General features: G+C 39.9%; 1 protein-coding gene across 2 annotated transcripts in view; it reads right to left on the reverse strand.

Annotated features, from left to right (window-relative positions):
* Positions 1-8,793: 8,793 nt before the first annotated feature.
* ism2a (isthmin 2a) overlaps positions 8,794-26,839 on the reverse strand; it is a 38,520-nt gene continuing 20,474 nt past the window's right edge. The window contains exons 3-7 of one of the 2 annotated variants that reach the window (XR_013817733.1): positions 22,251-22,536; positions 16,407-16,544; positions 13,044-13,112; positions 10,418-11,876; positions 8,794-8,918 (exon numbers count right to left, since the gene is read on the reverse strand). Coding sequence is in view for 1 of the 2 variants with exons in the window: in XM_079832820.1 (XP_079688946.1) it covers positions 11,359-11,876; positions 13,044-13,112; positions 16,407-16,544; positions 22,251-22,536 (1,011 nt within the window). In the remaining variant the exon portion in view is untranslated. Of the gene's footprint in view, positions 11,877-13,043; positions 13,113-16,406; positions 16,545-22,250; positions 22,537-26,839 lie in introns of both variants that reach the window. The other variant, XM_079832820.1, reaches the window with a different exon arrangement.

Below are 26,839 nucleotides of genomic sequence, written 5' to 3' on the forward strand. Positions count from 1 at the left end.
GACTTAATAAAATGGCGCTCGTTTTCAGTTCAAAACATATGAGCCAGAGTTTCCTAAGATGATACAGAATGATACAGAACATACAAGACTACTGAAGCCGCTTTTCCATGGGACCAAACTGTTCTCTTTGTTTATTAACCGTTCCATTCCGTGCTGATCCGAGCCGGCCGGTACGGATATGGTTTCATTATCCACTGTGGTGCTGCGATAATGTTATACGTCAAGTCAGTCGTTGCCTTGGTAACGCGAGAGTTTACGGACGATATGTATTGTAAATATCGACTGCGTTATGAAGGATGACCAGAAATATATATTTTTAACTATTATTAATATGTGTTCAAATCACCCAAATAGTGCGTTTAGCAAGCTACAGAGAAACGGCAGCCAGGCGACACGCAAGTGATCGATCCCGAGTGGCAACACACACATTCTATGCAGCACGGTAGTCGGTGGAGGGAAACTCCTCATACCCCTTCGTTCGAAGTGTGGTCCTGGAAAATCTTCATTTGAAGGGCTATCTGGCCCTTCCCCTTACCCCTACCACTCCAGCCAAAAAATAATCGAGACACTCCTACCCCTTCACGTGAACGCGCAAAACAAAGGGGTAGGGGAAAGAGAAGGGCTAAGGGGTAGAAATGGGATTGGGCCTTAGAGTGTGTTCACACTTGGCATGTTTAGTTTGATTAAAATGAACCCTGGTGCGATTGCTGTTAGTGCGGTTCATTTGAATATGTGTGAACACTGCCATCCGAACCCTGGTGCGCAACAAACAAGCGTACCGAGACCGCTGAAAAGATGGGTCTTAGGGTGTTTTCACATCTCTAGTTTGGTTCATTTGGTCCGAACCAAGGGCAAACAATTATACATTGTAGCATTTTTCAGCTTTTTTGGTTCCTTTTCACACCACACTGATTGCTTTGGTCCGAACCAAGCCTGTAGTGCTCCACTGAAGCCTCCGCGCCTCGATCGCCCCCCGGTGGCCAGTCCCAGTATAGCTCATAAACTCCACCTCTCCATGTATTAGAATGGACGCGAGACACACTAAACAATTAAATTACACTTCAAATAATTGTTTCCTAAAGATGGTTTCTGTCATTTTAGGCAGTTTTTATCACAATGATTTTATTTCAAGTGTTAGTTTTTTAAATAAGTTTAGTTTTAGTGAGTTATTTGATACTATAAAAACGGGTGTGTGACGTCATGATTGACAGCTGAGATTGACGGCTTCTCTGAGTGAAGTTGTCACTGAGGCACTAACGGACTTTTTTCTGGATTTTCGGGAAGAGATTGGAGCTTTAGCTTTCATTTCTACATTTCCATAACTGTCTATTTCACACCATCATAATGAATTGTTCTGCATCTGTGAGAGTGTGGGCGGGCTTTTGATAATTGCGCCTCTACTTCCTGCTCTCTACTGCGCAACTCCGGTCCCGAGATTGCTACTGCGCAGACTCGGTCTCAAGATGTCAGCTCCGTGTGCGGCCTCCGAAAGCTTCAACTCTGGTCGGCGGAAGTCAATGAAGTCGCGTCGTCCATATTTTTTATGGTCTATGGTCCGAACCAGTTGGAACGAACCAAAATGCAGTCACATGACCACTTCCACATCACTCATTGGCCATGGCGTATTTCCTAAACTGCGACAGCGCGGGCTGGTTTTGTCCCTGGCCATAATCTATTAAATTGTTTGTATACACCACAACATGCAAACAATACATTTCTATAATGAAGGCTTGAAAACAAGGCTTGAAAACAACGTTCTAATGCACTGCAAACGGCGAGCGCGCATCACTCGTCACTTCAAGCGAAGATAGTGCTGTTCTTGTGAGTTTTCGAAAGTTGGGAGCTAATATGGTCATCAGACCAAATTTCTATGAGGCTTCGCACCTCCTCACTACAACTTTGCCCGTGAGCTGCCATGCAAAAGTGCAAACTGTCAACAAACACTCCCTCATCACATAATGCACAGCTCAGCTGACTACTGCAGCTGGTTTAGTCCAAAAATGATTGGGTCTGTTTTTGCAGTTGGGTCTGTTCGAGGTCAGATCACGTTCTCACCACAAACGAACCGGGAGGTCAAGGAGGTCTCGGTACGATTCTTCGGTACGCTTTTGGTGCGCACCCAAGTGCGATTGCTGCTTTCACACCTGACCAAACGAACCGCACCAAAGGGGAAAATGAACTCTAGTACGATTCAACTGAACTAAATGAGGCAGGTGTGAAAGCACCCTTAGTTCGCTTCCAAATGAACTCTGGTGCGGTTCGAATGAAATATGAACACAACACGGACCAAAGATATGTAAACGAACCAAAAACAGGAAGTTGAGACCAATCAGGTTGTGAAAGTATCCCTATGCTTTTAGGTTGGGTATTTTTTGGTTCGGTGATAAAAATGCCACTCAGAATGCTAACCTGACCAGGACTAAATGTTTTTTTTTTTCTTTTTTGTCCGGACCAAACAAACGAAGCGAAACAAACTACAAATGTGAACGCACCATTAGAAGATAGAAATATGAAGTTGACATAATGAAGTGATACAGAAACAAGCATTAGCAACACAGACTTCTCTATTTGGTAGAATGCGTTGTTAGTAAAAGGAGACTGGTGCAGTAGGGTTTGTGCTGGGAGCTGTACTCATTCAGCGCAGGAGGCTTTGATCTTGGCTCATCACGGACCATTCCACCAGTACCCATATGGACTCACTTTTCGCAGGTCTGTTTTGGATCTCTCTCTCTCCCTTATTTATAGCCCCAAGAGTGGTTGTAAAACAAGCCCCTTTCAAATGTTGCTCTCATTCACCAATGCTTGCGTTGATACTTTTGCCCTGCCATTCAGCAGCATTTACTGCAGTTTTTAGGGACAGGAACGTCACCATAAACCCAAAACTTCACATTAATTTAGCTAATTTCATCACAAATAAAATATCCAAAAATGGTCTGTATGCCCTAGATTTGGTATGATGAGGTTCAGCGACTAAATAAATCAACTGAAAGATAATAGTAAAAAAATAAATCAAATTCTGTTTAAGTAAAAAAGAAACATAAAGCTTAAGCACACTTCAACGGATCTGTTTCATGAGCCCCTAAACCATTTCCCCATTGTGTGTTCAACGGTAATTACGCCTCCTAATGCATTAATGGTTTGCAGTACATTGAGAAGACATATGCTTGGAAATAGACCTCCTAATTATTCATAATGTACGAGCAAGAGCAAAGGCCATAGTGGTACATGAAATAACCCAATTTGGTTGTCTGTCTTTAGAGCCGGGTCTTTATGTTTGAGCAATGTCCTGTGACTATTCACTCCTCTATTTATTTTTGTTTCCTCTCGTTATGAGGGACAAAGAGCAGGCGTCCATCTGGCCTCCTGGGGTTCTCCGGGAGGGGGGTGTTTTCTGTGCAAACAGCCCCAAATACAGGTACAGTTATCTTTGCCTGACTCCCTGCTCCCAGCTCCAAGCCGCCAAGCTTTGAGCTCACTGTGGGAGCTATGAATGGCTGACCTCTAATAAATATTCTGTTTTAACTCTGTAGTGAGTGTAATTTCTGCTTGTTATTTCCACTGATAGAAAAGAAACATTACCACCAGAGCTGTGGGAGATCCAGAGGGTGCCATGTTCACTTCAAAGGACTTTTTGGTGTTTAATTGAAAATATTACACGTACAATAAAACATTGACTGTTTCCACTAACTCTATCTGATGGTTTATTGTTTTTTTTTTGTTTTAAAGCATTTCTGACCTAAAGCCACTGATCCCACCGCCCCCCAACCCCAACCCCAGTAACTCAAGAATAAAATGTGATCCGAACCGGATCTCAGATTACAAAAAAGAACTGTAGAACGTTCTGCATTCTTCCGCAAATGTGGACAGTTTTTTGTCATCTTACTATAAAAGGTGCCGCAAACACTGCAACTGAATCTGTGTACGATTTACTCACATGAGCCAGTTTTGTAAGTGAATCAAAAACTTTCAGTTCAACTAGTGTCGTCAGTTCTTTTCAGTGAATCAAATTCATGTAGCGTGACAAATGTAGTCCGAATGACACTTGAGTGGGTTCTTTTTTCTGAAGCCACCTGTAAAAAGACTGAAAATTATTGAAATAGATTGTATTCACTCCTTTTGCAAGAATGGTTCTGAATTCACTTACTATTGATATTATCTTATCATTTAACAATGGAATTGCATTTTCTTTTTTCAAAATATTTCCTTAACCCTTTGGCGCTTAGACAATTTTATTTCCAAATTAAACTGTTTTTAGAGCACAGACTTAAATTCGATCTATTTTCAAAGAAGACACTTGGCAGATTAATGCTGAAGTGAAAAAAGTGTTTAAGAAGTGAACTTTTTTAATAACATGTTTTACTCTAAACCTGCAAGAAAATCATAAATCTAAACAAGTTGTGTTCCAATTTTGAGCTTGATATCTCAAAAAATTAGCTTTCAGTAAGATTTTGTTTGGGGGCAGTATACTAAAAGTTTCCACAGATGAAATTCATCTCCCATTCATTTCTAATGTGTTTTTTGACCGTGAGGAGTACAAGTATGACTATTTTTTTCAGGACCATTTAACCTTTTCATATCATGTCCATGATTTATTTATTTTTTTGTTTACATAGCAAGTGCCAAAACCTTTACCAAGTTTCAGACCATTCCGATGAAGTAAAAAAAAAAAAAAAAAAACACTTGACAGAAAAAATGACAGAAGAGCACAAGAGGGTTGAAATTGTTAAAGGGTTAGTTCACCCAAAAATTAAAATTCTGTCATTTATTACTTACCCTCATGTCGTTCGACACCCGTAAGACCTCCGTTCATCTTCGGAACAGAAATGAAGATATTTTAGTTGAAATCTGATGGCTCTGAAAGGCCTCCATTGACACAATGGCACGGTTCACTCTCAAGACCCTTAAAAGGTACTAAACAAGTCGTTACAAAGTCCATCTCACTACAGTGGTTCTAAAATAACTTTATGAATCGGCGACAATAGTTTTTGTGCGCAAAAAAAACCTAAATAACGACTTGCATAGTGATGACGATTTCAAAACAAGGCATCATGAAGCTTCGAAGCGTTGTGAATCAGAGAGCCGAATGATGATTCGGATCGCGTGTCAAACCGCCAAACTGCTGAAATTTGGCGATTCAAACCGCTGAATCGACTCGCTGATTCATAACGCTTCGAAGCTTCATGATGCCTTGTTTTGAAACCGTCATCACTATGTAAGTCGTTATTTAGGGTTTTTTTGCGCACAAAAACTATTGTCGCCGATTCATAAAGTTATTGTAGAACCACTGTAGTGAGATGGACTTTGTAACGACGTCTTTAGTACCTTTTAAGGGTCTTGAGAGTGAACCGTGCCATTGTGTCAATGGAAACCTTTCAGAGCCATCAGATTTCAACTAAAATATCTTCATTTCTGTTCCGAAGATGAACGGAGGTCTGACGGGTGTCAAACGACATGAGGGTGAGTAATTAATGACAGAATTTTCATTTTTGGGTGAACTAACCCTTTAAAGAACGAGAATCATATAAGTATCATAACGGAACATAATCAAATCTTCTCATACCTGCATGTGGGTGGCTGTCAGGGTGTTGCTTTACAGTTGCTAGGTGGTTCTGGATGGTTAAGGTTTTGCTAAATATGATTAGATATGGTTTGTTTTATCATCCACCTGCGAAAATCCTCCAGTTACTTAGAAAAGTAATAGCAATTGTTGCACATTTTTTCATAGGCTTTTGACAGACAACCTGAACATCGTTATCGACACCAATTTAAAACGGAAGGGGAAAAGGGCAGGCAACAATGTCTGAGTAAAATGCGTCTGAGGCAGATCTGACAAAACCGCTGAGGAAATCCACTAAGTGGGCTCCCAAAGAACAGAAGGGGAGGGGAAAAGGTTACTGACCTACATTGCAGCACCTGACTTGGACTCGGTTCAGGTTGTGTCCTGGCTGAGACATTCAAGCGATACTTAATATGAAGGCAATTAGATTATTAGAGCAGCAGATGGTAGTTACATAGCAAGATTGCTATTCAATGATAAGCACTGCAAAAAACCCTTCAGGGCTTCACTCTTTTCTCAGCTTTGTTACCCAATACATAACATTAAGCACACTTCTAATAAAGATATATGTTACCAAGCCAGTTGTCCAATTCATTTTGCATTAGCTAGACTTAAAGTTAATACTTCTTTTCATCCAAAAACAAAATGTTCTTCTTCTTAATTGGTAATTGAAAAATGGAGGCAGCACATGTGTTCAAGGCAACCTAATCTCCAGCGGAAAATGAGAACACAAATCTACTGTTAACTCAATCATCCTCGACTGCTGGTGTCCGCTTGCTGTGACAGCTGTCCACACTTCATGTTTTTGAGCTATTTAAAAACTTTATGAGATGTGCAGCCATTTTACACATCGTTTTTGAGGGTATTAATAAAAATAAGACAACTTGTGGCTGTAAGAAGGGTGTGGGTAGACCAAAATTGAGATGATAGGTCTGGAGTTCCCATTAACATGAAAACGTTAAAACAGTAAAAAAAAAAAAAAAAATGAAAAAACCCCCAGTAATATTGTGAAGCATCTATTTGAATATATTCTAAAATGTTATTTATTTATGTGATGGAAAAAGCTGAATTTTCAGCATCATTACTCTAGTCTTCAGCGTCACATCATTCAGAAATCATTCTAATACGCTGCTTTAGTGCTCAAGAAACATTTATTATTATTATCAATGTTGAAAATACACTATATTGCCAAAAGTATTGGGACACCCCTCCAAATTATTATATTTGGGTGTTCCAATCACTTCCATGGTGCAGACACTTCTACAAACATTTGTGAAAGAATGGGTCGCTCTCAGGAGCTCAGTGAATTCAAACGTGGTACCGTGATAGGTTTCCACCTGTGCAATAAGTCCATTTGTGAAATTTCCTCACTACTAAATATTCCACAGTCAATTGTTAGTGGTATTATAACAAAGTGGAAGCAATTGGGAACAACAGCAACTCAGCCACGAAGTGGTAGGCCACATAAAATCACAGAGCGGGGTCAGCACATGCTGAGGTGCACAGTGCACAGAAGTCGCCAACTTTCTGCAGAGTCAATAGCTACAGACGTCTAAACTTTGTGTGGCCTTCAGATTAGCTCAAGAACAGTGCGTTGAGAGCTTCATGGAATGGGTTTCCATGGGCGAGCAGCTGCATCCAAGCCTTACATCACCAAGTGCAATGCAAAGTGTTGAATGCAATGGTGTAAAGCACGCCGGCACTGGACTCTAGAGCAGTGGAGACGTGTTCCCAAATATGATGAACCTTTATGAGGGACCCCCTTCCTAAAATACATCTATTTTTATGTAAGAATAAAACATTTAAGCCGTTAGATAAATGGTAAGTATGGCATTATAAATACAACATATTGTTTCCCAACTTTATAATTTATAAACCTGAAGAAGAACATTTTCAATGAAAAAAATATTTGCATAAGCAACTTTCACAATGAATGCATGTAAGCAGCTTATGGACTGCGTTAAGAATACTGCCTTACAACCCCAGTGAGCAAGATAAAGGGGACTATTGTGAGAAAAAACTCACAAGAAAGATACAAAGCAAATATACAATTCTAGAAAGTATGTATACGGCAAGAAAGGAGAGAAACATTTAGAGTAGACTTTATCCATTTTTGCTTTGTCTTTTATTTCTCTGAAATTTACTGGGGACCCCTTAGAACCTTCTGGAGGACCCCTGGGGGTCCCCGTACCCCAGTTTGAAAACCCCTGCTCTAGAGTGACGAATCACACTTCTCTGTCTGGCAATCCGATGGACAAGCCTGGGTTTGGCGGTTGCCAGGAGAACGGGACTTGCCTGACTGCATTGTGCCAAATGTAAAGTTTGGTGGAGGGGGGATTATGGTGTGGGATTGCTTTTCAGGGGTTGTCCCTTAGTGAAAGGAACACTTAATGCTTCAGCATACCAAGACATTTTGGACAATTGCATGCTTCCTACTTTATGGGAACAGTTTGGGGATGACCCCTTCCTGTTCCAACATGACTGCGCACCAGTGCACAAAACAAGGTCCATAAAGACATGGATGAGCGAGTTTGGTATGGAGGAACTTGACTGGCCTGCACAGAGTCCTGACCTCAACCCGATAGAACACCTTTGGGATGAATTAGAGCGGAGACTGCGAGCCAGGCCTTCTTGTCCAACATCAGTGCCTGACCTCAAAAATGCGCTTCTAGAAGAATGGTCAAAATTCCCATAAACACACTCCTAAACCTTGTGGAAAGCCTTCCCAGAAGAGTTGAAGCTGTTATAGCTGCAAAGGGTGGGCCAACTCCATATTAAACCCTAAGGATTAAGAATGGGATGTCATTAAAGTTCCTGTGCATGTAAAGGCAGACGTTTTTCAGGATTCTTTGATTAATAGAAATTTCAAACGAACAGCATTTATCTGAAATAGAAAGTTTTTGTAACATTATACACTATACTGTTCAAAAGTTTGGGGTTAGTAATATGCTTTTGGGAAAGAAATTAAATAAATTTATACTTTTATTCAGCAAGGATGCATTAAATTGATCAAAAGTGAGAGTGAAGACATTTATAATGTTACTAAAGATTTTTTTTTTAACTTTCTATTCATCAAATAATCCTATATACATATATAATTGAAATATTTTACTTTAAAGACAAAAAAACAAAAACATTTTACTCAAATAAAAAAAATAAATAAGAGTTGCTCCATTTCAATAAATTAAATCTCCAGGAATTATTTCCAGGACACTGAAATAAAAACACAAGCCATTATCAAAGTTACATTTATTATATCTGGTCACAGAGTGTTTAATACAAAGAAAGATGACTTTAGAAGTATTACTGAAGTAGAACGGTGTGTGGTATGGCACTTTCCTTTTCACAGACCAGAAATCCCCTAAAAGACAAATAACTCAGATTCATATAGTGCATAGAATTATTTGATTATCCACTTCATAGCAATGTGTTACAGAATCAAAAGCAATAAATACTGTACAATTATAAATTTGAAGTTAAAAATGACATGCCACGAATCACGATTTTACATTAAATACAATATCCTTAAACAATGCAGCATTTATGTTATTCCCTCCTTTTACAATAACATTTTTTTAAAATCAGTAAATTGTACAAGTATGATTCAATATACGATTATATACACATATAGTACATATATTCCATTATCAATATTTAAATAAAGTGCCTTTCTTTTAAAAGCTCTGAAAGGTGAACTCTTACTATCAAATGTACCTAAAAAAAGAGTGTGTTGTACGTAAACTTCAATAGACAGTATTGCAAATTAGAAAAAGGTACAACGTTTCCCCTTCTAATCAACCAAGTACCATCATTCATCAGTTTATTTACTGAAAATATTGAGACAAAAAGCCAAAGTTATTCCTCGGGCAGGTAGACGTTACTTGTGACAGAACCAACCCCGGCTCAGTGGAAATACTGTACGTGCCTGTGGCAAAAGTGAAATTCTTTCAAAGTGAAATGTCCAGTGAGTGGCACTGAACAGATGAACAAGACTCTGGCAATGTTTTTATTACGATGTTTGCTTTACGCTCTCACAGCTGGACTGAATGATGTTTTCATGGCTGCCATTTATTGCTATCTCAATGAAAATATCTTTACGGTTTTGCTCCGGTCTGACAGGGATCATAAGCGATGCTAACGTGTGCTTGGCTTAGTCCTACACTTGGAGAGCTTTTCCTGTAAAGTTTAGTGTTAGTTGCAATCTGTATTTTTCAAGCAAATGCAAATACCATGATTATCTTTTTCAGAAGATAATCTTTTTCAGTTTAGAGTTATAACTAAACTTCACAGGAATGTAGATTTCGAGATGAACCTAGTATGAACCACGAGCAAGCTTCTGGATGAGTGCACAGATAATTGTGAGTTTTAAAATGTTTAGCCTGATCCAATCTACAACGAAAATGGTTTTGTTTTAAAGTCCCTTGCTTAGAATGAATGACCTATAGAAGTCTATCCTGGGATTTGAACTATGCACCTTTTAGTAACAGGTTCAACATCACTCAAATCATGCAAATGCTGTATTCTTATTCATTTTTCTAGTAAAAAATAAAGCCGATTTGATAGCACTATACTGGGATTCAAATCACACAGTAAGACATCAAAGGTGGATGCGTTTATTGCTACATGCTACATGTCATCTGTCAGCGGGAATTTAGGAATCAAATCACCAGCATTCCATGCCAACATCTCACAAAGAGATCATGATACCACTTGTGCTCAAAAGGGCGGCTTAGGTCCTTCAAACTACATCCCATGTAAGCCTCCAGGCTTTGACTGGGACTCAAGGATGAAGAGAGACACTGAAAGAGCCATTGTATTTAAAGAGATGTTCGTTTACGACAAGTGTCACCTCCACCTCACCTTTAGAGGAAGACTTCAATCCATCAACTGAGCTCCGACAGCCCCCCGCACTGGTGTCAGGCGGCTGTCTCAAATTGCATTCAGTACAAAGCTGGGTTGTGTTGAAAGGCAAAAAAGAAAACAGAATGGGATCCAATTATACTTCAGATTTTAAAAAACAAGCCTCCCATTGCTGAGGGACGTCTTCTCAAAGGCACGTCTTTCTCAGATTCCCTCATTTCAGTTCTGTGCGAAAAACATAGGTCAAAGGTCAAACGGTCCTGCATAAATATCTGTCCGATGACACAAGGTCTGTGCATATTTGGAGTAACAATATACAAGCTCTAAAGAGAAGAGCTATTCGCGGAAATCTGTTGAATTGGTCTGCGAACGGTGTGGCTTGTGTTTGATTTGTTTGGACTGATCTCGCACGGATTGAAGCGAGGCCAGGAGTGAGCTTCAGGCCTAAAGACAACAAAATCGGCATTCTGTCGCGTTTTTGAATATCTCACAATTCTAGCAGCTTTACTGGAATTCCTTAAATGGTGGATCAGAGTCTTTGAGGACACTGAAGAAAAGCAAACATGCATCCAATGCAAATGCAGTGAACTTATTCCAGAGAATGCCATTGAAGAACTGTCGCTGAACTTTGTTTGGAGCACGCATGTAACGCCAGAAGAAGAAAGAACACAGAAAATTGCATCACGGTCTTCCAATCTGGGCTTTGGTCCAACATGTTCAACCAGTGTTGTTGCAGTGGAGCTGTACGCAACAGTTTGTGACAGTATCTAAGCTTAAGTCTCCAGGCGAATCTCTCTACAGTTCCATTTAGTATCAGTTAAATCGTTTGGCCAATGAGAGTCGAGATCTGTAAAACTGTCGCCCAATCAAAAAAGGAGGCCTTCAAGACCAATACTGTACCATAGAATCAAGCGAACGCTGGCTGATTTGACATCCCTGGATCAGTACTCTCTGGCCTCTTCTAGTTCATTCATGTAGACGTCTTCCTGCGGGTTCTCGACACACTGTAGTCCGTTATTGGGAGGCCGAACCGAATGAAAGCGGCTCCAGTCTCCTTTACACAGGATCCACGGGAGCACGTCCACTTTGTAATGAAGTTCCGGGGAGAACTCTGTGCTGATGAGGTTGGGGGCTCCGGCCCCTTTGCCTCGAGTGATGAGCTTCAAGTGATCGTCGTAGCAGCAGTGCTGAGCAGCCAATGTGGTGCTGTCGAAAGAGAGCATCGAGCGAACGCAGAACCTCGCAGAGGGCTTGTAGATGTCCAGTCTCTCTTTGGGGCCGCTGGCATCTCGCCAGCGATAGGTCTTTTGCAACTTCCTGTCGAAAATGTTGATAGCGTTGTAGACCACCTCCGATGGGTAGACGCAAGGGCAGTTAGGTAATTCGGTCAGGACCTGGTGTAGGTATTTCTGGAGGAAGTCGTTCTTGCAATTCAGCCACTTCTCACAGCTGTCAACATCTGCGGGGAAATTAGACTAATTTAATAAGGGGGGCAGAAATCATTTTCTTTTCAGTTTTTTTTTTACCCTCCATAAGGCATGATACATTTCCAGATATTTTTTTCAAGATAAATCTTCACTAAAATTCACTAAAAAACAAGACTTTCACCGTTTTCAAGAAATCTGTTGTTTTAAATATTTTGAGATATTTTTACTATATAATATATTTGTAACATATTTTATTAAATTAGATATATTTTTATATATTAGTAAAAAATAAATGTAATACTAATATATAAAAGGCAAAAATATCTCAACTTCCTTAAAACTACAAACGTTTACTCAAGATATTAAGTCTTATATACTCAGTTCTCATATGCTATGCCAAAAATGATGGCCATATTGGCCTAACACCTAAAGGGGGTTGTCTCTGTTTGCTGCCAAAACCTAAAGATACATAAAAATATGTGCTGTAAGCAGCGGTCATGCTGAAACAAAGTTGTTATTAACATTTATGTTCCATTGTGAAGAGATAAAAAAAACACTTTATTCTGTTATGTTTTTAAACTACTTTTATTATTATTACGGTTAAATGAAAAGAGCTATTACATTCAGTGTTAAATGCCAAAAAATGAGAGACCAACAAAAAACTCCAAAGCAAATAGTGGGGGTTTTTGGAAGAGGACTCTTTACTTTGTGGTCTCAGTAACACTCTCTGTGGAGCATTTGTGAAAAATGTGAACGTCAGATCTTTTACAGTCTAACAGGACTCCCACAGAGTTCCTCCCGCTGCAGTCTCAGAGGAGCAGTTTCTACTATGATTCTGATTAAACGGGTTTTGAACTAGACATTAAGTAAAATGAAAGCTAAGACAGATCAATAATCGTTGATTAAACTAATAAAAGAGCACGTTCGGAGCTTGAAAGACAATTAGCTGAACCTTACATTAAGAGATTCAGTAGAATGTGGCCTATGTCTTATAAATACCAGTTGTATAAACGGCAATGGCTAAACACTAACAAAAAAGTATTAAAAAAAATGACACTGTAATGAATATGTTAATATTATTTACCACAGTAAATAAATATGGTAATCATTCTGTACCATGGTGCATTTAAAAAGTACTACGCTACCACCAGAATACTGAATTGTTGAATGCCCACTGTACACATACAAAAAGTACCAACCTGTGTCAAAAAGCTCTGTGCTGTTGGCCACTTCATGAGGAGTTGGTTCTGTCACAGGAATTATGTCATCTATAGATGTTAGAGAGATAGAAGATATTTAAAATCAACATGAAATTTCAAACAAAGCACACCATATGAGCTCAACAATCTTGTAGAAACCCAACCGATTTACACTTAGACTGGTGGTAACTTGAAAATTCAGAATTGAAGAACTGGTTTAGTTTCCATTTTTGGCTTCAAAAGTTGGAATTTGAATCACATTAAAATGACACAAAACCATAAACCATACATAGTTTTTGTCCGAACCAGCCGCATTTTTCTTCGGCATCGTGGCTGGAATAACAACAAATAGTATGACAGTGATAATAAGTCGAGTTCAGTGTGCTTGCAGAGAGAGCCAGTCCATTCTGATTGGCTGTAATTTATGATTGATTTTGTCACGTCTCGTAGTTGTAATGCCCAAAGCCCTTGATCACTTGGAATCTGCTATGGAGCTGATTTATTATTTACAGTTTTTTTTCCTTATGAATTTGATCGATGATCAGTTAAACTTCACTGACCATATTACTACAACGGCCTGGTCCTGCAGATTCGCGTTATACAACATTAGGAAGATTAGACCCTTCACTCTAAAAAATGCTGGGTTAAAAACAACCCAAGTTGGGTTGAAAATGTACTAACAATTTTTAGCGATTGGGTTGTTTTAAGCAAACATTTAACCCAACTGCTGGGTTAAAACGACCCATTCACTGGGTTAAAACAACCCAATTGCTGCTGGGTTAAAACAACCCATTCACTGGGTTAAAACAACCCAATTGCTGGGTTAGTCCATTTTCAACCCAACTTGGGTTGTTTTTAACCCAGCATTTTTTAGAGTGTTCCTATCAGAGCAGGCCACACAGCACCTTCTCCCCAAGACTGGACTATTGTAATGCTCTCTTAGCGGGCCTTCCGGCATGCACTATCAAACCTTTGCAACTGATCCGGAATGCAGCAGCAAGGGTGGTCTTCAACGAGCCGAAGAAAGCCCACGTCACACCTCTCTTCATCAGTTTGCACTGGCTGCCAATAGCCGCCCGCATCAAATGCAAGGCTCTGGTGTTTGCCTACAAGACAACCACTGGCTCTGCACCAATATACCTGCACTCGCTTGCAGAAGCTTGCGCTCTGCAAGTGAACAATGCCTTGTGGTGCCATCCTAAAGAGGCACGAAACCACTCTCACAGACCTTTTCCTGGACCGTTCCCACCTGGTGGAACGACCTGCTGATCTCAATTCGAGCAGCCAAGTATGTAGCCATTTTCAAAAAACGTCTAAAGACACATTTTCCAGCAGCACTTGACCAATTAAGACTAGCACTTACCTATTCTACTAGTTTTTCTTATAAAAAAACAAAACAAACAAAGAAACAGTGTACTGTGCCAGACTAACTGAGACTGGTTACAGCACTTGCTTACTGTTGCATACTGTTGATAACAATACAATAAATTATAACAGTCAGTCTAAGGTAGCTACAACAAGTATTAAATGCGGTTAAATATCAATATAACTCTAATATCATACACTACAGTTGTGTGGGGTGGGGGTAAATGAAGCGCTATCTGCTGTGATGTGGTAGACTGGGTAAACCCAGCCTGATCTGCCGGCGATTTGATTTCGCCCTGCAACTCAGTCTGGAAACCTGTACATACATTACATACTGTACATACTGCTTCTGTTACACTTTTGCGGGAACCAATCACAGACTGGCTTATCCACCTGGTACACTATTGGCGGGTTTAACACGATGACGGATCGAGAAGTGATGGGTCGTTGCCCGTTGATCACGCCTCTTGTTGTCCGATTGGTTGAAGGACTATCCAATTGCGTACAGAGTCATTTGAATTTATGCTCGTTTATCACACCTCTTGTGCAGTAGAAAAAACATAGCAGACTCCCCAGACCAATGTTCAATCTTAAATTGAGCTTGGTCTGGTGATAGCCAGACAAGTGATGTGGTGCATTTGGGTATATGGATCTGTCTGAAGTGTACATGTTGAGTAGACTCGCTCCCTCTGTCAAAATTGAGGGGTTGAGGGTCTGTCCAAATAAACGTCCCTCGTCCACTTGATGAAGTTGAACGCACTTCAAAATGGTAGTGGGGATTCCCACGAGGGAAAGTGGTTAAGTTTGCGAGTGTATGTCTAAAAGTGGAGTTAACGCAGCTCTAGTGCGCTGAAAAGTGGACTTTGATCGCCCCCCCCCTGGTGGCTGGCTGCAGTATAAACCCCGCCCTCTTTATGTAATCGAATGGGACGCAAGCCAAACAAAATAATCCAATTACACATCCAATTGTTTCTGTCATTTTAGATTAGGGTTAGTTCTTATCACGCAGACAGTATGTTCAAGTGTTCGTTTTTCCAGTAAGTTTGGTTTTAATTAATTATTTGATGCTATAAAAACGGGGTGTGACGCCATGACTGAAAGCTGTGCTTGCTATTAAGTATGGGCGGGACCTTGATACCGCAGCTCCACTACAGTGCAGACTCGGGCTCCGAACGGCATAATGGGCATTGATGGTTGCTGGCATATTTAGGCTTCATTGATATAAGTCTTGAAAACTTAGATTTTCTAGTCAAAATTACAGTTATTACAGGATTTTCATAATATTTCATCCTTAAAATTGCATTCAAATTCCATTTGTAATTCAATTTCAGAAACTGAATGGGAATTTCAAGGAATTCCCAGTTCAATTCTGATTAGCATGTTGCCAAACAGCCAAGACCAGCTAAGCTAACAACCAGCTAAAATAAGTACACTCAAAATGTTCTGAGTTTAAGGACTTTCATGCTGGTTATCTACTATGGCCACACTAGTTAAGCTGGTCTGCCTGCAACAACATTTATGTAGATTCAGCACTGTAGAGCCTCACTAAGCGTATTTGAGTTTGTATGCAAACTCATTTTGTGTATGCGCGTTTGCGCACGGCAGGTTGTGGACCGCCCTGTATCAGGGGCTTTTAAACTGAAAGCCCTCATTGAGCTGTCATACTGAAGCCAAGTAAACGCCTGCTGCTCTCAAAGAGCAGTTTCATAGTGTATACAGTACACACACAGAAGGCCAGACTGCTCCTTTTCTAACACGAGTCTGGTGCCCCTGGTGTTTGTTCGACTTCAGCATGCCTGACAGAGATGAATGAGAGGCATTAGTGGAGTTTTCCATCACTATCAGCATAATTAGGAGCCGGATGGAATTAAGATCAAGAGTGAGTAGTAAGTACGTTTTAGGGAAGAGCATCGATAAACAGTGTGCTAACTGCTGAAATTTATGCAGTGAAGTGCATTGCGGGGTTGAAAAGGCCTGAGTAGAAGTGACAGGTCTCACCAGGACAACGCTCCAAGTCACATGTCCGTGACTCTGTGGCAGTGCAGGCGTAGCCGCATGAACGAATCCTCTTCTGATTCCCATGTCCACAGGTGACACTGCATGGTGACCAGTCGCTCCATTCTTCCTCCTCATATTCTGTAGATGAAATAAAATAAATGATCACCTTTTCTATAAATTGAGGCTAAGGAATTCCTCACACAGCATGTGGGGATGTTATGCAATGCAGGTCAGACCGCAAATTAGTTGGAGTAACAGTAAAGGAATTTTTTTTTACCCTGCTTGTGGAAGTGAAATCTTAAAAATACTTTAGCTCAGTCGTCGTACTGAGGTTATACCTTTAACTTCACTATTTAAGTACCCGCTTGCATTTGAACTCTGTGTAATGTCCAACATACTGGGATTGACAAAGAAAAAAAATCCAAAAACAGCCAAGATGGTAAGTGCATCTCTCTGTTGTTTGCATAAGAAAGCTAATGATGCGCAGCTAAATTAATATTGCGTATTTCTCTGTAAAATATAATCTCTCTAATGAACAAAATGTGGGCTTTCCTGGCAGGCCAGGCTTGCTTTTTTTTTGGTAATAAATATGTCAGAGGCAAAGTCAGCCGCTTACAGCTGTGAGATCTGAGCCAATACAAACACTTCAGCAGGAAGGCAAGGCCTAATAGCTTAGACGCTTTCCAACAATGCTCTCTTTCCACCACCATGCTAAAGAGATTAAAGTTTCAGAGCACTCCATGGCAGTAGTGATGGAGAGAGAGAGAAGATTGAAAGAGAAATAAGTGCACTGTTTCCTCGCTAATGCATTTTGGCAGCGTTGTTGCTGGTTACCAGGTGTTGTTGCTAATTGAGAGTCCACATTCTGATGATGATGTTCACAAAAAAAAAACACTGATGGTATACCCACTTGTGGAGTTTAATGTAAATTGTTCAAATAACTTTCTAAGAGATTTAATATTTCAAAATAAACGAAAGCTTCACTGTTAAAATAATTTTGTTTAGAATAATTCAGCTTAACTGGTATTGATTGGGTGATTTCCCAAAAAGAAATTGAAGACAAACTGAGTAAGATAAGACTTGTTTTTAGCTGTTTTCTATTTTAATATATTTTAAAATGTAATTCATTCCTGTGATGCAAAGCTGACTTTTCAGCATCATTACTCCTGTCACATGAGCTTTCAGAAATCATTTTAATATTCTGATTTGGTTTCTGATTTCGTATTACTATAATTTGCTGCTTAATATTTTTGTTGAAACTGTGAAGAAAAAACACATGTATATTGCTCTTACATCTGAGTCAGGGTGCAATTAAAATTTTAAGCCGTTGTCAAGTTCAAAAATATGTTTTTTTAATATATATATATTATTTAACTTATTTATCTTTAGTATTCCGAGTTTTGTTTGAGACTGTTATAGCTAGATACATTAGATACTCTTTGAGCACATCAATCAAATATTCCTTTCGGGTTTACCTGCCTCAAAACTTCACATAAAAACAAAAACATAAGCAAAAGCCTTTCAAAAACATTTTTTTTTTTTTTTAATCTTACCATCTCAAACTTTTGAACAGTAGTGTATATTTAGAAATTATATGACTACAACTAAAAAAGCAGATTGCCTCACTCGCCTAACTCTGTGTCCAGGCCAGGCATAATAAAATGACAAACGATAAAAGCAAACTTTTCCATGTAAATCTGAGTTTCTGTTTTAATAAGCCATGACTGCAACAAGAGTATCAGGACATTTTTGTTGGTCACTTAGTTTTTATTAAGCAGCTGAGAAGCAGTCTAAATTGAGATTCATAGCCCCATCCGGTGTAAAAATCTGCACAAAACTGCATATTAAACATCATATATGTTTTGTTATTGTGTTGTGTCACACAATGACACTGGTTTGCAGAGACAAAGTGACCAGACATCATTCATTTCCAATGAGAGATGGCCAATTCTAGCAACACAAGAGTTTGAGACCGCACAGTTGAATAGACATACATTAGCTATCAGAGAACTTTGCTTCAACTAAAATACCATAGGCACTGTAATAGGTTACCATAGTAAAACCGTGGTAAATAATTTTCGTAAGGGCAGCGGAGGGGGAAAAACGACCTAAAGCTATAACATTGCTGAACGTGGCCTTCCTGTAATTCTGTGGCTCACCATAATTGCAGAAAAGCGCTTCATTACTGTACGCCTCTAGCATAGACCACATCATTAATAATGTGGCTCATTTGCCCTTCACGGTTACCCATTTAAGCTTGTTTGTACACAACACACTCCTACTCCAAGTACACTCATTAGGTCTATTTTAGATCCACAGAGGCAACAGAGAGAAGCCGGTTCGGTTTCGTACCCACATCCTCAGAGGCTCTACTGCTGACATGACCGCAGCAAGCATGCTGCAATTGCTTCTTTTTTGGCTGGGTGTTGGATTTGACCACACACCACCAATGCACTTTCCCTCTAATGATGCTGACAGAACATGGTGCAACACAACCTCAGTTGAGGATCACCCTGAAAGTCAATGACAGATGGAGTTGAAAAATGCCCTTGTAAAATAATGCTTATAAAATAATATACTGTATGTAGATTATAGAATATGCTGTATGGAGATTATGCTCCAGCATAAATTGTAGTTTAACAATCCATATAAGAGTTTATATGTGTGAAGATTTTCTGTTAAAACATTTTTGTTATCCCTGATAATATATTTATATACTTATATACTGTATATACACTACATATATATATATATATATATATATATATATATATAGAGAGAGAGAGAGAGAGAGAGAGAGAGAGAGAGAGAGAGAGAGAGAGAGAGACTTAAGAACAACAGTTTTTGGTGTCAAAGTTTAAAGAGACACTATTAAAGGGTTAGTTCACCTAAAAATGAAAATTATGTCATTAATTACTCACCCTCATGTCGTTCGACACCCGTAAGACCTCTGTTCATATTCGGAACACAAATGAAGATATTTTTGTTGAAAGCTGATGGCTGAGAAAGGCCTCCATTGGCATTCAGTACATTTACACTCACAAGACCCATAAAAGGCACTTAAAACGTCGTTACAAAGTCCATCTCACCACAGTGACTGAGTGAAATTTTACGATGCGACGACAATAGTTTTTGTGCGCAAAGAAAAATCAAAATAACACCTTTATCCAACTTGTTCTTGTCTTCCGTGTGTGCCTCCACAACGCATGCGCGAGAATATGACGCAGATCCGGCGTTCGGACACATGACCCAGAAGCAATTTGTTTACAAGCAGAGGAAGACGCGCGTATCTAAGCTGTTGAATTCTACATTGATCGTGCTTTAGGTCTCGGCGTAGTTCTCAAAATGGGGTTAAAGTGCGCATTTAATGGATTCCCGAACCTCGGCGCTACGTCATATTCTCGCGCATGCGTCGTGGAGGCACACACGGAAGACAAGAACAAGTTGGATAAAGGTGTTATTTTGATTTTTTTTGCGCACAAAAACTATTGTCGTCACATCGTCAAATTATTGTAGAGCCACTGTGGTGATATGGACTTTGTAACAACGTTTTAAGTGCCTTTTATGGGTCTTGGGAGTGTAAATGTACTGAATGCCAATGGTGGCCTATCTGAAGCCTTTCTCAGCCATCAGCTTTCCACTAAAATATCTTCATTTGTGTTCTGAATATGAACGGAGGTCTTACGGGTGTCGAACGACATGAGGGTGAGTAATTAATGACATAATTTTTATTTTTGGGTGAACTAACCCTTTAAAACACCTTGTTGCTTAACTTCATCACTTAAAAAAAAAAGATATTGTAATACACACAACCATACAAAAGTTTGGGTTGAATAAAATATTTTTGAAAGTTTTTGAAAGTATTTTAAGCTTACCAAGGCTGCATTTATTTGATAAGAAATATAGTAATTTTATTAAAATTTCTTTATTAAAATAACTGTTTTCTATTTGGTAACACTTTAGTTAAGGGTTCAATTCTCACTATTAACTAGTTGCTTATTAGCATGCATATTTCTAGGATATTGGCTGTTTATTAGTAGCCTGGCTCTGCCCTCCTTACTTCTGCTCAATTTTCATTTTCCTTCAGTACTTGGTCTGGGATTGCGGTATATTCTCTGAAAATATTCTGAAAATATTCTATTTTCTCCAGTCAAATTTGAACCGGTCCAATCAGCGAACAGAGGGAGTGGCTGAGAACTATGACGTTGATGTTGTGCGCTAGTTTGAGATGACATACGTCACAACTAAACGTTAGCGATTGGTTATGGCAGATCCAGAGTGGCTCTGGGCAGATCCAATAGTTTTAAACTTCAACAGAGTACCCGCCTTCAAGAAAGTTAATGCTTGTCAATGGAGAGTGGCCAGACTCTCTGAACAAATGAAATGTACGAGAGTCTGGTAGGACCAGGCTAGTTTATTACTACCTATAAAGCACATATTAATGCCTTTTTCTGCATGACCATATTCTACATCCCTTAATCCTACCCAATACCAAAACTTAACAACTACCTTATTAACTATTAACAAGCAGTAGTTTATTGTAGGCAAACAATTTTCTTTAAAAAAACTGACCCCAAACTTGTGAATATTAGTATCTTATGAGTTTGCAGCTAAGCACCACCTGTTTGGAAAAAGTTTTTTCAATCATTAATTGCTGCCACCTAAAAGTAGAGGAAAAAACTCAAAAAAAGCTTTGAGTACAATGTTATACTTCCCAGCAGTTAATATTGTTTGCCGATTTTTAAAATGTCTTGCACATAAAAGCACATTGACTGAATGCTTTAACAATATACTCAGGCAATGAATATAACTTTGGTGTGAAACTCCCCCCGGAAACTTTCATTCCAAGGCCTGAGAACTGCCACAAATTCTTGGGAGAACTCAAAGGGCTGGGCCGTGTGAATCACAGCGATGCGCCAGTCGTGGGATGAAAACACAGCAGACGCTTTCTTTGTCAGCCCAAGCATGCTGGCCTTCATTCAATCTGCTGTCTAATTGAATGCAAATATTAGTTGTTTAGCCAGTGAAGAGGCCCCATGCTCTATAGCAAGCGTTGGGACCCAGTTTTCAAACAGCTACGTTTTCCAAGCACTAGTGTCAACTTCAAAGACAACACACAAAGCTGATGCTCAAGCCCGCTGTCACTAACGTGAACCAGACGTAGCATTGAGTTTCCTCCAGCAATCCCTTATTCAATACTTTCACTGTGTGATCTTTTCTTCACCGTATACTTTGAAAAGGTTCAGAGCACTTGATGATAGGTTGTGTTCTGCTTTTTAAGGATAAAAATCGCATTAAAATGATATTTCAGCACTACGGTTTGCCCTGTATGTAAACATTGTGAGGTAATGATCTGCCTAACCGACAAAGAAGCAGTTTAGTGGCCAGATAACATGCGTACCACAACTAATATTGTGATAATGTATTAGGACGCACAGCACTGGGTCGCCTTTCACTGTTTACCGCTGATAGGCATCAAGAGAAAGTCTCTGGAAGTGGCAACAGGAATGACATGTTTATGTAGCAGTTCTTGAATACAACCCTCAAAGCATAAATCATAATGTCAAGACTTAAAGAGGAGGCTGGGGCCCGCATTACTGAGGAAATCAGCTCGGTATACGTGCCCCGCCGTTCCAAGAAGCCCCAACATAGGAAGCGCTGATACTTCCGATAACAAGGCTGAAGAAAAACAAAAACGAAAAAAACTCATGGTTTCCGATTACAGTTGGAAATTCATGAAAAGACTTTAATTCAGCTCAATTATTGTGATTTTTACGATACATTTTTGCACAGCAACAGGGCTGTATGTCCAAACTCTCTCTGAAAAAAACCTCCTGTGCTTACCGTAATTGTCCATGGAGTCCCAGCCCTTCCATCGCCTGTTCCAGTCTGCACCCACACCACTCAAAAGGGAATCTTCTCCCTCGTAGTTGAGTTCCTCCTCGTTTTCCTCCAGACTGCCTTGCCCAGGACCTTCTTGACTGGAGTCGTGGTATTCCCAGAACAGTGGCCAAAAGAGCTTTTTATGGCCTAGCCACTCTTCCGAGCTCAAAGACCAGTCATTCCTGCTCTCCTTGGCCAGATCCATCTCAATCTCCATCTGTGGGCTGTCCACAACCTCAATGGTAACCTAGTGGAGAGATAAATGTTATAAGTTGATCAGCAAAAAAAGGGATGTGAGAAAGTCGTAGTTCTACAAAACCCAGCTAATGTGGTCAAGCTCATTTTTGGAATTGCAAAGAAATGAATAATGGACCCTTGAACTAGGACATGGTTTGGGACACCCTGTCCCAAATGGCACACTTCACATGCACTTTCGGTTTTGTGGACTTACAATGGCTGCCGCATGCTTGTTAAGTCCATGAGACCATAAGGTGTCCCATTTGTCATTTTAGGTTTCAGAAAGGTGCTCACGAGCTGGTCGCACTTTTGCCGAGCCTGCACTGATGGGAGCTCTACAGCACACTTCTTCCCGACAGCCAAAACGGTGCTACATCATGAAAGTGCGGACTTGTAGGTAGACCGCAAGTTTTTAGGGTTCAATTTGGGACAGGGTCAGTGTGTGACATGGTTTGCAGTGTGTGTGTGTGTGTGTGTGTGTGTGTGTGTGTTCACTACTCACTACTCCTAATGTGTGTCCACTAACTTGGATGGGTACAAATTCTGAGTATGGGTTACCATACTTGGCCTTCACATGTCACTATCACTTTCTAAAACACAATCTAACAGAACCCAAACATTTGAACGCACAGTGTTAACCTGAATAACAACATATTTGGTTTAATGCCGCAGACATCTGAAGGTAACTCTATCGCCCCCCTTGAGTACTGTTAAGCATGTTCAGAATGTTCAAAGTTTTTCTTTTCCTCCTGTTTGTTTATTTCGAAGGATCTTTTGAGGTGACAGATTTGTTCTCTGCATGCTTGGGCTCGTAGTGCCCGAGCCAGGCAGACCAGGAAAACGATAGCAAGTGTTCCAGCAGGCCGAGACAAAGGACTGGTTGTTTATTTCCCCTACAGCGTAACAATCTGATGGCTGGAGCAGCTGTTTATAAAGGCACGGAGCAGTTTAGAGCGGGTGATTACGCTACTGTAACTGCCCTGTTTACAACAGTCGGCCTCCACCTCCTCCTTAAACTAATCATGACTGTATTCTACTCTCATACTTCGAAAAAACACAACACATGACTTTTATAGACAAAAAGATCCAAGGTTTAGATAATTGGAGGTCCATGAAATGGCAAATTTAAAGGTGCAGTAAGCGATTTTTCAAAAACGCTGTTGAAAAGTTGGTCAGGCCGAGCACCACAACATGGTGGAGGAGAAAGAGTGAGCAAGAGGGAGATTTGAAGAAAGGCTGTTGAAAGATAGATGAACGACAATCTCAGAGGAATATCACTGGAAAAAGAAGGACTATGATCAAGCAAGAGCTTTAGGACCCGCTTTATATTAGAAAAGCTTTCCAGCGCTGGAGAGATCTACACGGGAAGGCCTGAAAACGTACGCCGAGGTTGCATTGTTTCTGCTCCATGCGCGAGTAACATTGGTTTTGTAATGCTAGCCATAGTATCAGGACAGTTTTGAATGTCATTGTTTGTCTGGAGCTGCTGTACAGCTGGCGACTAACAACCAACTTGTATTTACTCTTGTGTACTTTATGTTCATTTTTGTGTGCTTCCTTGTCGTTCGTTAATCATCTTTGCTTTATTTTTCATGAAGCATTATTTTGTTTTGCTTCGACTATGATAAATAGACATCCACTCTTGCATTGCGTTTGTAACGGAGGCCAGCTAGTGACACTAGACCACAGAATGCGGTGTTTAGCATCCTTGTTAGCACGCATGACCAGCTCGGATGCGGACTAGCTATGTGCGGACTTAAGTGAATTTTGGAGGCGGAACAATGATGAGAGGGGGTGGGTTTGTTTGGGATGAATTCAAATATCTATAAATAAGTGTTCAACAGCAAATCTGGAAGATCGCATACTGCACCTTTAAGTTCAATAGCAAAAAGATATTTAAGGAATCTTCACTGCATTACTTTGTCATGTTCTTATCAAATGTGTTACCACTATGAATGGGGAGTCATTGAGAATTTTGATAACATGGCAGATAACATGAGAGATAATTACTCAAAATGTAAGTTTGTGTGACCATATAATCTTAGTGAAAGTGTTAAAGGGTTAGTTCACCCAAAAATGAAAATGATGTCATTAATTACTCACCCTCATGTCGTTCGACACCCGTAAGACCTCCATTCATCTTCGGAACACAAATGAAGATATTTTTGTTGAAAGCTGATGGCTGAGAAAGGCCTCAGATAGGCCTCAATTGGCATTCAGTACATTTACACTCACAAGACCCATAAAAGGCACTTAAAACGTTGTTACAAAGTCCATCTCACAACAGTGGCTCTACAATAATTTTACGAAGCGACGACAATAGTTTTTGTGCGCAAAAAAAATCTAAATTTTCAAAAAAGACTTAATTCAACCTCTTCTTGTCTTCCGTGTATGCCTCCACGACGCATGCGCGAGAATATGACGTAGCGCCGAGGTTCGGGAATCCATGAAATGCACACTTTAGCCCCATTTTGAGCACTACGCCGAGACCTAAAGCACGATCAATGTAGAATTCAACAGCTTAGACACGCGCGTCTTCCTCTGCTTGAAAACAAATCGCTTCTGGGTCATGTGTCCGAACGCCGGATCTGCGTAATATTCTCGCACATGCGTCGTGGAGGCATACACGGAAGACAAGAACAAGTTGGATAAAGGCGTTATTTAGATATTTTTTGCGCACAAAAACTATTGTTGTCGCATCGTAAAATTATTGTAGCGTCACTGTGGTGAGATGGACTTTGTAACAACGTTTTAAGTGCCTTTTATGGGTCTTGTGAGTGTAAATGTACTGAATGCCAATGGAGGCCTATCTGAAGCCTTTCTCAGCCATCAGCTTTCAACTAAAATATCTTCATTTGTGTTCCGAATATGAACGGAGGTCTTACGGGTGTCGAACGACATGAGGGTGAGTAATTAATGACATCATTTTCATTTTTTGGTGAACTAACCCTTTTAACAGATTTGGTTTGCTGTCTGCTATAGATGGGCTCGGAGAGGATATTCTACCGAGCTCCGATTGCCCCCCTATAACAGGCAAAATTGTACAAAAGGAGGAACATGGGAGGAGGAGGGATGCTGCAGGAACTAAAAATGGGAAGAGGTAAGCTGCTGTTTTTATACCTTGGTATTAATTGGAAGATTAGATGGGTGTACGAAATTACGTTTAATAACTTAGTAATAACTTACCACAAAGTGTTCAGTACTTTGGCGACTATTGCATACTGACGTATTAAAAACCAAATATTCACAGCATTACCTGCTAAACGCAGTAAAACATACACTTACATGGGCTGCCGCCATATTAGAGACACATAAAAACAAAATAGCTTTTCTAAAAAGTAGAGAAGATGGACCCGTCCCACTTGGAAGACTCTGGAATTTTCCCTATTATAAAAGTCAATTTGCTTACCAGGGATCTCCTGTGTATTTTTTCCCTAAAGTCTAACTTAGTTTCCTCTCAAGTCCACTTACGCACATAAACTTCATAACGGTACTAAAAATATAAAAATCCCTTCTTTACCGGTGTTGTAAAAACATTTAAAGATTGGGATCTGCTCTTGGAGGGAGCATTAAAAGTGGCTGTTAAAATAATACTGTGGCCTTTCACCTTTTGGATTTTCTTGGGATTTCTTTTTGGTACACTGTGCAGAAGTTTGAGCAGAATAGCTGAAATGAGCTACACCAGTATAAAGGTCTCGCTTGGGGTAATTTAAGAGGCCTCTCCGGTTTAGGAGCAGCTGTGACATGACCGGCAACAGCACAGAAACCTGAAGTCCCTACTGCAATCACAGCAGCAATAACAGTGAAACAATGAGTGCATAGGTTAATTACATACACCACAAACTGTTGCCAAGTAAAATCAATCCATTACCCAGCTCATTATACAATGCTTTAGTTCACCCTAAGGAAAGAAATGACAAGGTTTTGGGAACGGTGAGATGTTAAACATATCAGGAATAACAAACTACCCCCATAATATTAACAACTGTCTTTAAAAGAACTAATGCCAAGATTATAGACATACAACAAAAGAAACCCAAGAGCCCCACAACACGAAATGACGGATTCAGTTCATTTACCTCATTTTCTTGTGGTCCAAAAGCCTGTAAACACTGTGTTTTTTCTCTAACCCTCTGGGGTCAAGCTCTTCGTTTAGGGGTTGCATTGGTTGTCTTCCCGGTCATAAGTGTAAAAATTAACCTAAAAATTAAACTTTCTCCACCCCAATAAAACCAATGCAATTTATTTTTCTTCAATAATATTTTTTATTTTGTATTTAGAGATGATTTGATGGTATTTTTTAATATTTATGC

This window comes from Gobio gobio (genome assembly GCF_949357685.1).
Source record: "Gobio gobio genome assembly, chromosome: 13".
NCBI lineage: Eukaryota > Metazoa > Chordata > Actinopteri > Cypriniformes > Gobionidae > Gobio > Gobio gobio.